The following is a 13,466-nucleotide window of genomic DNA, read 5'->3' as shown; positions in this document are numbered from 1 at the left end:
GTCTCGTAAACGGCTGGCCCTGACAACTAATTGTTACGCTATCTGACTGCATAGAATGACAACAAAGAATGAAATGAAACTTTCAGTTAATACAATTAATTAATTAAGTCCCCAGCAACTATAAAACCTACGAAACCAACCAAGCATAAGTGAAGCTGTTCTGTATGTGGTAGTATGACTCAACGCACATCTGGCACGGTCCTTCTTCAACAAAACAAGAAATTTTAAATATCAATTATACTGACGTGATAAAAGAAAATTAGAAATACTACCATTGCGCAAGAAATTCAGAATTACACTCTAATACAAGAACACAAGCCAGATGCTTTGTTGACTGAACCTGTAATGAAGCATTATTCAGGACACACAAATGATAAGGAAATAAATAACAGTAGTTAGTTACCTTAATTTATATTGACGAAAAGCACTCAGATCATTACAATATCTCCATTAGAATAACATCTGCTATCTCTCCCATCAATAACTGCATAAACATAGAACAACACTCTGCACTACCGCATCTCACTCTGACTTCAGCTACAATCAGAGTCCACCACAACTTCTCGGCAAGAACTGCCTGCCGCTACCTCTCAACACGCACTGCCAGTGGAGGCGGCGGAACAATACTCTCTCTGGCGCGATTTTTGGCGCTGTGGCTCAGTGTAGCCACCTTTCATATGCCCTTCCTCCACGGGCTAGAATTTGATGGTATTTTTGCCATCATTGGTGGTGAAAATACCACCAAATTCGTCAAAAAAATACAGACAAAATAAAAGATCATATTAATACGTAAATATCATATAACTAGATAAAATTTTGGCTTTGCACTGACCTTTCAATAGCCTAATAAAATACACTAAGCAATACAAATTCTTTCATACATGTGACTTTACATAATAGTTTACAGAAATATCATGTGGTTAAACAATTCAATCGATAACGTCAGCAATGACGAATATGAGCAGTCTTATAACTTTTCACAAACAGTAATACACAAAAAATCAGTTAATACAAATATTCACAACAAGTAGTTCACAGTTCCAGCAGTAGCACCCAGCACTGTTGAATAGGTGCTGACAGCAACAAGTGACATCATCTCAGTAGAAGCAGTCCATCAGTGGCACCCAGCATTGTGGAACAGGTGCAAACAGCAACAGATGACATCATCTCAGTAGAATCAGTTCATCAGTGGCACCCAGCATTGTGGAGTAGGTTCAGACTCCAACAGGTGACCTCATTTCAGTAGAAGCAGTCCATCAGTGGCACCCAGCATTGTGGAACAGGTGCAAACAGCAACAAGTGACATCATCTCAGTAGAAGCAGTTCATCAGTGGCACCCAGCAATGTTGAGTAGGTGCAGACTCCAACAGATGACATCCTTTCCATAGAAGTAGCTCCATCTGTGGCACCCAGCATTGTGGAGTAGGTGCAGAGCAGTCCATCATATTCACTATCACTGATCACACAGTTCATTAGCAGAAATTAAACATGTCCTAGTGGCACCAATCATGTAGAAAAAGTACAAGTAACAGTCCATAATCAGTCACTAATCAGACAGTTCAAGCATGAACAATAGTTTGAATACACTTACAAATGCTTTTACAATGCTTTTACACTAAACATACAAATCATAACAAACACACAAATGATATCAGATAATTGTTATATTACTATTACAAATACACAAACATCAGTTAATATTTTTGGGTGTCAGTGCAAGCCACTACAAACAAATAAAATAATATTTAGGAGATAGGTGGCTAGGATTAGGAAAGGAAAACACACAAAACACACTCACTCATCTTTCATCCACATTAAGTACTACTGTGTAATTGTATAGTGTTAAATGTCTGAATCCACTTCTGTCGAATTTCATGTTCATCATGTGTATCAAGTAGTAGTGACAGCAATGTATAACAGTCAATAATAGTTAAGTCAACGTCATAGTCATCATGTCAAGACCAATGTTTGCCAAGCCAGATCAAAATGTATGGTTGCTGAACAACTGTCAGTGTGCCAAGATATGCAATGCTTCCTCTCTCCAAAAAAAAGTACATACTGCTTAGTGATTTAACAAAGTGTGTGTAGATATCTTCCTTCCATTTTAGTGTTCTAGTCTGCTATCTTCATCCTCCTTGTTCCATATAGACCAACAAAAAAAATTATGCACCTCACTTATTTTACTTCTTATCCATCAAAGCTCCAATCAACTTCATATAATCTCAATACCTCAATAATACCTCTTCAATACGTCGACATATAAACCTTAGCACCAATATCATTTCACTTCCATAACTCTTTCCTCAAGTCAGTTTCGTCGAACAAGTACAGATAAAATCCTAATGCAAACCTCCTCATCCCATACAATCCGAAGACACACTGTCAACACACAACCTCTGTGTAATCCATCTGACCAAATTCTTCTACTCATTATGAATTATAAACAAAGAATGCATACATGACCTCTAACAGACTTAGTTCAAATAACCCTCAGTAATTAAGTACGATTACGGAGTGAGAATGATCATAATATTTCACAGTGTGTACACCACTTCAAGAATTATGGCAAACAGAAGCAAACATGTGGAGTATTTCTTGTGTCAAGTGTCACTTCCTATTTCAATTGCTCACGAAAAATGCAGTGTAATAACTGTGTTAGCTTCCTTCCTATTAGGATAAATTTATACAGCGTCCATAAAACCTCCAGCTCATGTGACTTCTATGATGTTTCTTGTACTGAAGTCGTTCGTCGAATTACTGCAGTTCATTTTCTTATGTTAAAATATAAAGCACTGAGCGTAAGCAAAACAAGCAACAGCGAGTAAATATACCAGTAGTGAACAGAATGTCAACAAGTGGATGCAGCACAATTTCTTACAACGAGGCTCTGCCAAGCGAACAATCTGTAACTAGTACCATAGTGTAACCTAAACTATATGTTCATACACAGTATAATAGCATTTCTATATACAAAATTAAAGAGTAGTTGTGACAACAAACAGAAATGTATAAATATTCAGTCCATACGCATAGCAGCAAACATATCTTACGTAATAAACAGGTCATCAGCATCGTATAACCGTAAGCAAATAAATGTTCTTATGTAATCTAATAAATAAACATGAAGGCGCAAGCAAATAAGTAAACATGAAGGCGCAAGCAGATAAATCACAAAGTATAACTTACATACCTAACCACATCAGCACAATTAATCAGGTGACAATTATAATTTAAATAAATAGGCACAGCAGGCACATAATTAAAAATATGACATCAGTGAAAAAGCAGTGCAGCCAAGCGATGCATAATATACACAAGTTACAACTCAATTCATTAATCATTATTGTCAAAATCAGTTAACGTACGCAAGCACGTCGTTTCACAAGTAAATTCATAGAACATGTAATTAGCACAAAGTATGAATCACGTAATCGCGAGCAGCAAATTACGTCTAAAGTACGTACCTAAGTGGAAATATTTTACCTGAAAAATAAACTCAATTAATAATTACCTTTTTAGTTTATTACTTTCTTCTTCGAAATGACATTTTTCCTGAAATTTTCTCGATAGCAAGTCGTCTTAACGTCGGACACGCACAGAATTTACCTGAAGTTCTTAAATATCTTATAGAACCGTATCCTGAAAAATACTGAATGTTAATAACAGAATTCAATAAGTCACTATAGTTTTATACTGAATTTAGTCGGAGAAATTAGACTGTGTATTTATTTACGGCTGTCAGTGCATTCGCACTGAGCGCTCGATCAGCTGTAGGCGCGTGACGTAGGAAGTGATTGTTTGCGGTCAACGACTGCCCTTTAGCGGCGCGCAGACTTGACTGTTGCTTTGAGTGTGTGCCGCCGCCAAAACACAGCGCGGTGTCCTTGTACTCTCCGCATGTTTACATGTAGCTGTTAGTTTCTCACCAGTATGTCATTCTACAAAAATTTTGACGTTTGATATATGATGTATTCCCTTAGAGCGTCGAGATTTAAGAGTTTCTACTTCAACAGTGTTATCATGAATAATTTTGCGAATTCTATATGGACCGTTATAAAGCAGAAAAAATTTGCGACACAAGCCCTTTCCTTTGTGAGACAGACGATGAGCCTTAATTAACACCTTCTGACCAACTGACAAGATTTTTTGAACGACCAGGACGCTTAGCTGATTTCTCTCTTCTAGCAGCCGCAGATGCAATATTTTGTAGAGCCAGGTTGACAACTTCAGAATGCCGCAGTTTCCGTGTAGGCGGAAAAGGAACGATTTCAGAAATGCGATTTGTCGGTGCTTTGTTTTTTAATATCAGTATAGGTGGTAAAGAAGTTGAGTCGTTAGTAAGTTCATTCAGAATGTTTTGAAAAATATGAAGATACTGATCCCAAGTTCTGTGATTCTGATGACAATAAAGACGACACAATTTATTGATTTCCTTCATCCATCTCTCTGAAGCGTTAGATTGAGGGTGAAAAAGTGAAATGAAAATTGGTTTAATTTTACGACGCTGTAGAGTACGAAGCCAAATTTTAGAACGAAACTGTGATCCATTATCTGATATAACCTTATCAACGTGACCCACTTCTTTAAGAAAATGTTTGATGAAAGCATTAGATACTGAACGAGCTGTTGCTTTGCGTAACGGTGTAAAACACACATATTTTGATGTCAACTCCACTGCTACGAAAATGTACGCAAAACCATTAGTAGAACGAACCACTGGACCGAACAAATCAACTGCAGCCATGTCCTTTAATTTCGCTGGAATGATAGGAAACAACGGTGCTCTGTGAGAAACTGTTGGCGGCTTTTGACATAATTTGCATAAACGAGGTGTGGCCAAATCGTCCAATCTAACAAAACGTCTAAGAAAATTACAGACGCCAAGGAAACTACGAACATCACGTTTTGTGGTAGGAACAGCATAATTACGAAGAGCGTCAAGTTTTTCTGGATCAGGAAGAATACCTTCTGTAGAAATAATGTGACCGAGAAATTTCACCTGAGAACGACCAAATTCAGATTTTTTCTAAGTTCACTGTAATGCCAACTCTTGCAAAAATACGTAACAATGAATCCAAAATTTTGTTGTACTCACTCCACGAATTTTTAGCAATAAGAATGTCGTCAACATATGAAGTAATATTGTCACGAAGATAAACAGGTAAAATTTCATTTACGCTACAAATGAATGCTGCTGAAGATACGGTAAGTCCAAACGGTAATTTACGAAATCACATTTAGGTAAACAGTCATATCCGGTTATTGTTTACTTACTAGATAGATTGATAGTCGAAGAGTTGTTTTGACAGATGCAAAGAATAGTGAAAGAGTAGGCAGCGGTACAGAAAACTAAAAGAGAAATAGCACCACTACAGCTCGAGGCCCTGTGCACGCTACAGCACATATTCACTTAAGAATAGTGAATCCCCTGAGGACTTTAATAGCTGCACATTAATTTCAGTTTGTGACTTAGTGGCAAATTTAGCGGATTCAGTTTGTGACTTAGTGGCACATTTGGCGGAAGTACGTACGTAAATTGATGTAACCATGAACATGGACGTATGTCATTCTTAGAATTACGGAAGATCTTAAATTTCCGAACAGTCAAAAAGTGTTTATAGTCAAAGTTTTCGCCTCGTGGCGACAAAGACCTACCGCGTCTGTCCCAGTCCCAATGTCGATTATTGTCAAGTTCGTGCGCCTGGCGATCTCTTGTTGCATCCCGTAAATGAAACAAATTATTTTCTTCAAACCCCTCTGCTATCTGTGATTCTAAATTTCTTTTGCCGTCTTTTCCTACGATTTCGCCTTCAATTTGTTTGACTTGCTTTTTTAATGCCTCAAATTCCCTTTTCACGCGTTCATTAAATTTTCCCTGATCTTCAACATGTTTACTTATGCTCTGGTACTCTTCGGTTTCTGAAAATGGCAATGGAGCTGTGTCATCTGAATCTCTGTCCCCATTTAAACTAAGATTTGTCAATTTATCTGAAATCTCCTCCACTCTTTCCGATAAGTCACCAATTTGTTCTTTCTGTTTATTTACGTCTTCCGTAAGTGTCGCGACTCGCGTTTCAGTATTAACGCATTTAGTAGTTAACTGTTCATACTGTTGTGTTAGGTTATTTAGTCTGTCATTTGGTACGGATTCCTCGATTCTCTCAAATATTTCTTCCTTATCTTTTGCAATTTGTAAATTTAACTCTGAAAATTTCTGTACTATCAGGCGATCTCTTTCTTCCTGTTCTCTATCCTGTTCCCTTTGTCTAATCTCTACTGCAACTAATCTATTATTGTGAGCATTCAAAATCGGTTGTACTTCTTCTCGAATTTCTTTCTTTAATTCATCTTTCATGTTTTTGAAACATGTCCCTATTCGTGAGTCTAACCGTGTTTCCAAAGTTCCAATCTCTGTTTTAAATTCAAATCCTAACTGTAATCCCAATGAGTCTAACCGTGTTTCCATTGTTTCCCTATCTGTTTTTAATTCAGATCTAAACTGTGTTTCCATTGTTCCCATATCATTTTTTAATTCAGATCTCAAAGTTCCCATCTCGGTTTTAATTGTCCCTATCTCTGTTTTTAATTCAGATCTAAACCGTGCTTCCATTGTTCCCATTTGTGATCCCAAATTTAATATTGCACTCATCAACTGCTCCGTGTTAAGTTGATCGAAATTCTTTTCGCCCCTAACATTTCCCACAAAACTAACTTCCTTCTGCATAGCTGTAAGGCTATCTCTGTTCGATACTCCTTCAGAATCCTCTATCGTTAGCCTCGTATTCTGTGAATTTTCTGATTGAGAAAAATTTTGAAATGGTTCTGGACTATTCTCCCGACTTATTAAATTGTTTTCAACTTCATTATTAATCACACTGTTGTCCTGTGTTGGCGAGTTCGCCATGTTAACAATTTCGTCATTCTCACTATCCATCATTTTTGCCTTTTTCATCGACCGCGTAATCATTTACAAAATGTTCAAAACTCGTCACTATATGAAATTTATACACAATGACACTTTATCACCAACAATATCAATCACACGAAATGCTTCCTTCAAACACGATTAACGAACAATAGAAGAATGACAATCACCAAATCTACACCTGCAATACAAGCTACAATTATTAAACTACTAATTACTACAACAATACTACTGTCTACAATTTTTACAATCAGAAGAATTCCAAGGGACGATCCGAAGCAGCGGTCGCCACGTGCATGGGGGCTTAATAAAATGAATACATGCAAATAATTTTTTTAGTAGCTGTCTGTCCGATTACGCAAGTCTCGTAAACGGCTGGCCCTGACAACTAATTGTTACGCTATCTGACTGCATAGAATGACAACAAAGAATGAAATGAAACTTTCAGTTAATACAATTAATTAATTAAGTCCCCAGCAACTATAAAACCTACGAAACCAACCAAGCATAAGTGAAGCTGTTCTGTATGTGGTAGTATGACTCAACGCACATCTGGCACGGTCCTTCTTCAACAAAACAAGAAATTTTAAATATCAATTATACTGACGTGATAAAAGAAAATTAGAAATACTACCATTGCGCAAGAAATTCAGAATTACACTCTAATACAAGAACACAAGCCAGATGCTTTGTTGACTGAACCTGTAATGAAGCATTATTCAGGACACACAAATGATAAGGAAATAAATAACAGTAGTTAGTTACCTTAATTTATATTGACGAAAAGCACTCAGATCATTACAATATCTCCATTAGAATAACATCTGCTATCTCTCCCATCAATAACTGCATAAACATAGAACAACACTCTGCACTACCGCATCTCACTCTGACTTCAGCTACAATCAGAGTCCACCACAACTTCTCGGCAAGAACTGCCTGCCGCTACCTCTCAACACGCACTGCCAGTGGAGGCGGCGGAACAATACTCTCTCTGGCGCGATTTTTGGCGCTGTGGCTCAGTGTAGCCACCTTTCAGACTTTAATGTTAAAATTTGAGTTTTTTGCGTATCTCCATTCTTGTTGATCAGCAAACTGATTTCCTGGGTATATCCCTTACATTTTATCTACGTACTAGAAACCTGGAGACCTTGTAATGTTTCTAAGTAAGTAGCGCGTAATGTGACTGACAGCAGGCATCCCCGAAGAAACAGGATTTTTTAAATTGATAATATTATCTAGAAATAAGGAATGAGGAGGTTCTGCGCAGAATCGGAGAGTAAACGAAAATATGGAAAGGACTAACAAAGAAGAAGAGAGAGGATGACAGGACATCAGTTAAGACACATGAGAGAATAACTTCCATGGTACTAAGGGGAGCATGAAGTGATGCTATTCCACTATTACGCTCGCCCGCTTTCTGCTAGACTGTCATACGCACCAGGTCTTGCGCCCCGAGATTTTCACCTTCTGCGTTCTGTATCGAAAGATCTACAAGGAACTTCTTTCCCGGATGAACATGCGCTCGTAAGTTGGCTCAACGAGTTCTTCGCCTCAAAACCTTGTGATCGATAAGTTGTCCCAGCGCCGGCTGACTGTTATACATTGTGAAGGAGAACACGTTAGTGACGAGTAAAGTCTCTGTTATGTTGTGCTTAATTAACGTATGGAAAAACGCTATGAACTTACACAGTCGAATAGAGAATGGAAGTTTGAGCCAGGCGTGGTCGTGTGTTGAGGTGAGCAAGACACGCATTCCAAGATAAATATACAGACTCTGAAGACTCACCCCAGAACACGCGATATACTTATTCTGCTGCAATTATTTTGTTTGCTTTCTCCTGCCTCCAATTCCCACACGGTTTCTGTATCATGACCAACAAACACACGTATTCAAAAATATTTATTCACATGAAATCGAAGCTTGGAGGTGTTTCAATGCATCAGCACTTCTGTCTCACATATTTGCTAAACGATTCATTCTGCAGATAGAGAGCCATCACAGAAAGAAAAAATTACATCCAACGGATCACTGTGTGCAGTATGCACGGAAAACGATTTTCTTTTATTACAGGGATACCTTATGACTGCAGTGAATGAAATATTATGTCTTAATCTGAAAATGAATCATACAGTGAACCTAGAGAGGGATGTAAAGAATCACTTTCATCCATGGCTAGTCGCCACCAGAATTTATAAGAGGTTCAAATGGCTCTGAGTACCATGGGGCCTTAACTTCTGAGGTCATCAGTCCCCTAGAACTTAGAACTACTTAAACCTATCCAACCCAAGGACATCACACACATTCATGCCTGAGGCAGGATTCGAACCTGCGACCATAGCGGCCTCGCGGATCCAGACTGTAGCGCCTAGAACCGCTCGGCCACTCCGGCCGGCTTAAAAAAGGAATAAGTTCTCTGGATAACTATGACCTCTATGTTACCACATATGCGCTACAGCGCCATTCGATTTCCTTACACCCAACACTTGGTTGATGCCCCCGCAGATCACACTGTGTAGTGGCGGAACTCACCGCAGGCGAGAGACGGCAGAGTCATCTGGCGGAGGAGTGGTGCGGGCAGCCGTGGGCGTGGCAGCAGAGGCAGGGGTGTGGCCGCGGTCTCCCTGCGGCCCACTGCCGGGGCGTGGACTGCCGTCTGCAGAGGCCGGCGCGCTGCACACAAACAGGCAGGGTGTGGTAACCTCTCTCCTCATGGGGGACAGAGGGCAGCTTACTACATGCATCGCTGCAGGGTGATCGTCTTCACACAAACAACAGAACACACATTGCCAATGACAATAGTTGGTCTGCTAAGATGAATAACTTAGCCTCCCTGAGTTCCTCAGACCAGTAGCTTACACTAACAAACAACAAAAGAGAGTACAAATGATATTTAGATACGACATGAGTTATGATAGAGTAATACAAGGACTACTGTACAGTACAGCTGGAATACGCAACAATAACAACAAGACCAAGCACATGGAAATTGCAGCAGTAATAAACTTTGAATGTACTTATCGTGGTACTGATTTAATCAAATGGTGCTCGTAGCTCATGTGTTAGGGACCAGGCTCACATCCTAGTGTCGGGGGGGGGGGGGGGGGGGTAGCACCTTTCGAACAGACTGACGAAAGAAATTCAGGTAAATGAAGTGCACAGAATTTGTGATGCAAAAAAAAAAAGAAAAAATTCCAATAAAACTGTTAAACCTGCAGCACTTTAATTTTCAATACAGAAATTGAAACATTTCCCACTGAACAGATGTAATTCACGTTGACCATGGGGCCTCTCACTGAACAGGTGAACGTTAAATGTCATCTGACAGTAGAGTCGAATGTTTGTGAAAGGAAACTGTATAACGTGATAAGAGACGATCTGTGTATACATCTACACCTGACAATTTATCAGACGTTGTGACTCCAATGAAATACAAAATTCTGTTTTACTACTGTATTCAGGGTAATCATGTTTACTAGATTGTTACTAGGAGATGTCCTTGGGAACGAAGGAGTCAATCTGAATGAAAATAATAAGCATGAATTTACATATTACAATGGACGAAGTCATGAAATTGTGATAACTGATAAGAATTTGTGAAAGTCAGCTGTGACTGGTGTCACAGAGCAGAAGATACTGGCTAATGTCTGGTATCTGAAAGATAACAACTGAAGGGGGCATGTACTGGTGCGTTTAATTCTCACACTGACCACTACATGGCTACCGGCAGAATACAAACCACAGCTACTGTAATAAGATGTATTGTCCATACGTGATAGTGGTAGGCGCATGTGCCATGGATACTCGCCAAAGCCGATCACCTCAGTGGTGAGAGGCTAGGAGACTCACTGGATTGGAGGGTCCTGATAGGAACACAAAGCTATTACATCCACGTCGTTGTCTGTGGACCACGCTACACGTAGTTTACATCCAGAAATAGAGATGGCTAACCACATTGTGCTGTACAGTCAAATTTGCAAATATAAAATAAATTTCGAAAGTAAATATCGACCATTAAGACACTACCATGTGTGGAAAACAATGGTTTTGTTAACTATAGGTATTTCCGAATATGCAATAAAAATGGGGGATCCCTGTTTCAAAATATAACTTAAGCCCACCCGCACAGGAGAGGGATGCATATATAATGTTGTACCATACTACATACACACATCACTGTATTGATTGTTTTTTTTCTCTGCTTCGACTCGAACAGCCTTTGCACAAAAACGTCGCAAACGTTAACGACCTAATTTTCCTGCACACTGCACCACTATGTGGATACGCTCCAGGCAAATGCCGGGATGATTCCTTTGAAAGGGCACGGCCGACTTCCTTCCCCGTCCTTCCCTAATCCGATGAGACCAATGACCTCGCTGTCTGATCTCCATCCCCAAACAACCCAACACTATGTGGATTATGCCTATCAGTATAGACTACCTGATTTGTGATCTCCACACTTAGACACCCGTTCTGCTGCTGCCCACGGGAAAATAAGCATTAATGACTTGCTATTGTCACATGTACTTTGAGGTACAAATCAATCTAAAAACAGCTAAAAATATCTATAATTAATAGTCTATGAATGAAGCAAAGTTAAATGTTTGTAACTTCTCATTATCTAATCTAGAAAACGGGGAAATTGGTTCATCATTCGCACATAGTGAAGATCACTGGAGATATGAAAGTGTTATGACTAGGAAGCTGTGTGGGAAGTTGATATCATAAGAACGTGGATAAATACGTTGCAGTAGTGCATCACACCCGCTTCAGTAAGGAAGATTTTGGTCAGCAATTACGACATTTCAGTTCTGAACAGTATTTCCAAAGTTTACTTCTAAATAACACAGATTGAATTAGATTTAAAGCTATTGGGTTAGTGTTAGGATACTTGGAAAAGACAGCTGTGGTGGTGAGTATTTCGTTTTTAAAATTTATTTTCGTGTTAGGCTTTACTGAACAGGTGAGACTGAGATATTTCTCATTCAGTTGTGTGTTGTAAACCAGTCAGACAGCTTAGGCAACATTACATGAAAGAGAAGAATTGCAGTTAATTAAGCAGCTCATTAACTATGGCATAAATGTTTAAAAATATCTGAAAATATAGTAAACGTTTGAGATTTTCCAGGATCTAGGCTTATGGGGAGTATTTGTACTGCGAAACGAAATGTAACTAATAATATTTGGATCTGAACATCACATCAATGTTGAATTTAATTGGAAATGGATCAGCAAGAACAACAGATGACATAGAGAGGGTCCCAGTAGAAGGAAACAGAGCAGAATTCTCCAAAAAGGCCTAGCCTTTAGTAACACAATAGAGAAGTTCAAACAACACAGAGACAGTCAAGGTAAGATTTGATGGCTGCTCCTCAAAGAAGCAAGCAGTGTGTGTAGTAGAGGCTAGTGTACTTAGCTACTGCATGCATCCCGAGGAACAACTAAACAGAAACAGGAAGGAAATGTAATATCAGCCCTGATGCTGCTGTTTTGGTCCTAGGACTGGTTTATTGCATCGTGAGGTGGATCCGGAGTATGTAGGGAATATGAAGCTATACTCTCCACCACATCTACTTATGTAAACTTCTTTACAGGAGTCGTCTTTTCGTGCTTGGACTGGAAACCACACACTTCTTAGGGTATAGCATACTTCTTAAAGCTTATACTTAACTCATAGTGCATCGATTGGGGAAATTAAGGGAACTTTGTAATACAACTACAGTTAGAAAACATACATCTAGCAAGAAACCACAAGAGAGATACACAATGTGCAATTCTGTAGTACTGGTGTGGGAATAGTGATTACTCTGTCCGTTTGCTTTATTACACCTTCCTCAGAGGTTAACACTTACTGTGTGGCAACATCAGAGATTATAAACACGCTGTGGGCCGTCTTGAGCAATGCTACAGCCTGCAACAGAGTACATAGTGCTGGCGTTTGGTGAAAGACTTGCTCTCCATTTTCGCCTTCCCTATATGTAGCAAGACGCCATTAACATGTACCTCCTTGTCGGCAGCAGCAGTGGCAGCCAACAACAATAAAGATCCTTCTGCATCAACAGGTTAATAGTGACCATGTACGGGACACAGAAAAAGTGCTGCACACTTTCATGGCTTGGCTGTAAACTGTAAAGATCATATTGCCTGCCTATGTTTTGAGCAACCCATAGTTGTGTCCACCACTTCAATGTTTCCTGTTCTGTCCACAGTCATTGTACTTTTCGTTCAGAGACTTGATGCCGGAATCTAAATGACTAGTTGCTCTGCACATAGAATTTAACAGAACTGATGATTGCAGGTAAGGTCACCGCAATTCATAAGGCTATGAAAAATTTGTCTCTTCCTTGATTTTCGTTAGCTAGCTTACCTTTTAATAACTGTATAGTATTAAATGAAGCTGTTACATGAAGTTGAGCAAAACATCAAGAGATAGCAGAAAATGGACAACAGTGATGGAGAAAAGATTGGAGCAGCAAGAAGGAGTTGTTCGACAAAAACGAATATTTGTAGGCAGGTTTCTACATCTGAAAGATTATGTCT

General features: G+C 39.2%; 1 protein-coding gene across 1 annotated transcript in view; it reads right to left on the bottom strand.

The window, feature by feature from the left end:
* The window catches only part of LOC126101533 (uncharacterized), a 760,565-nt gene that overhangs the window by 14,838 nt on the left and 732,261 nt on the right, over positions 1–13,466 (bottom strand). The window contains exon 18 of the mRNA XM_049912174.1: positions 9,459–9,599. Within this exon, the coding sequence (XP_049768131.1) occupies positions 9,459–9,599 (141 nt within the window). The remainder of the gene's footprint in view (positions 1–9,458; positions 9,600–13,466) is intronic.

Source organism: Schistocerca cancellata, chromosome 9 (assembly GCF_023864275.1).
Source record: "Schistocerca cancellata isolate TAMUIC-IGC-003103 chromosome 9, iqSchCanc2.1, whole genome shotgun sequence".
Lineage (NCBI taxonomy): Eukaryota > Metazoa > Arthropoda > Insecta > Orthoptera > Acrididae > Schistocerca > Schistocerca cancellata.
The sequence above is the reverse complement of the archived record's forward strand: the minus strand, read 5'-3'. Positions and strand labels throughout refer to the sequence as shown.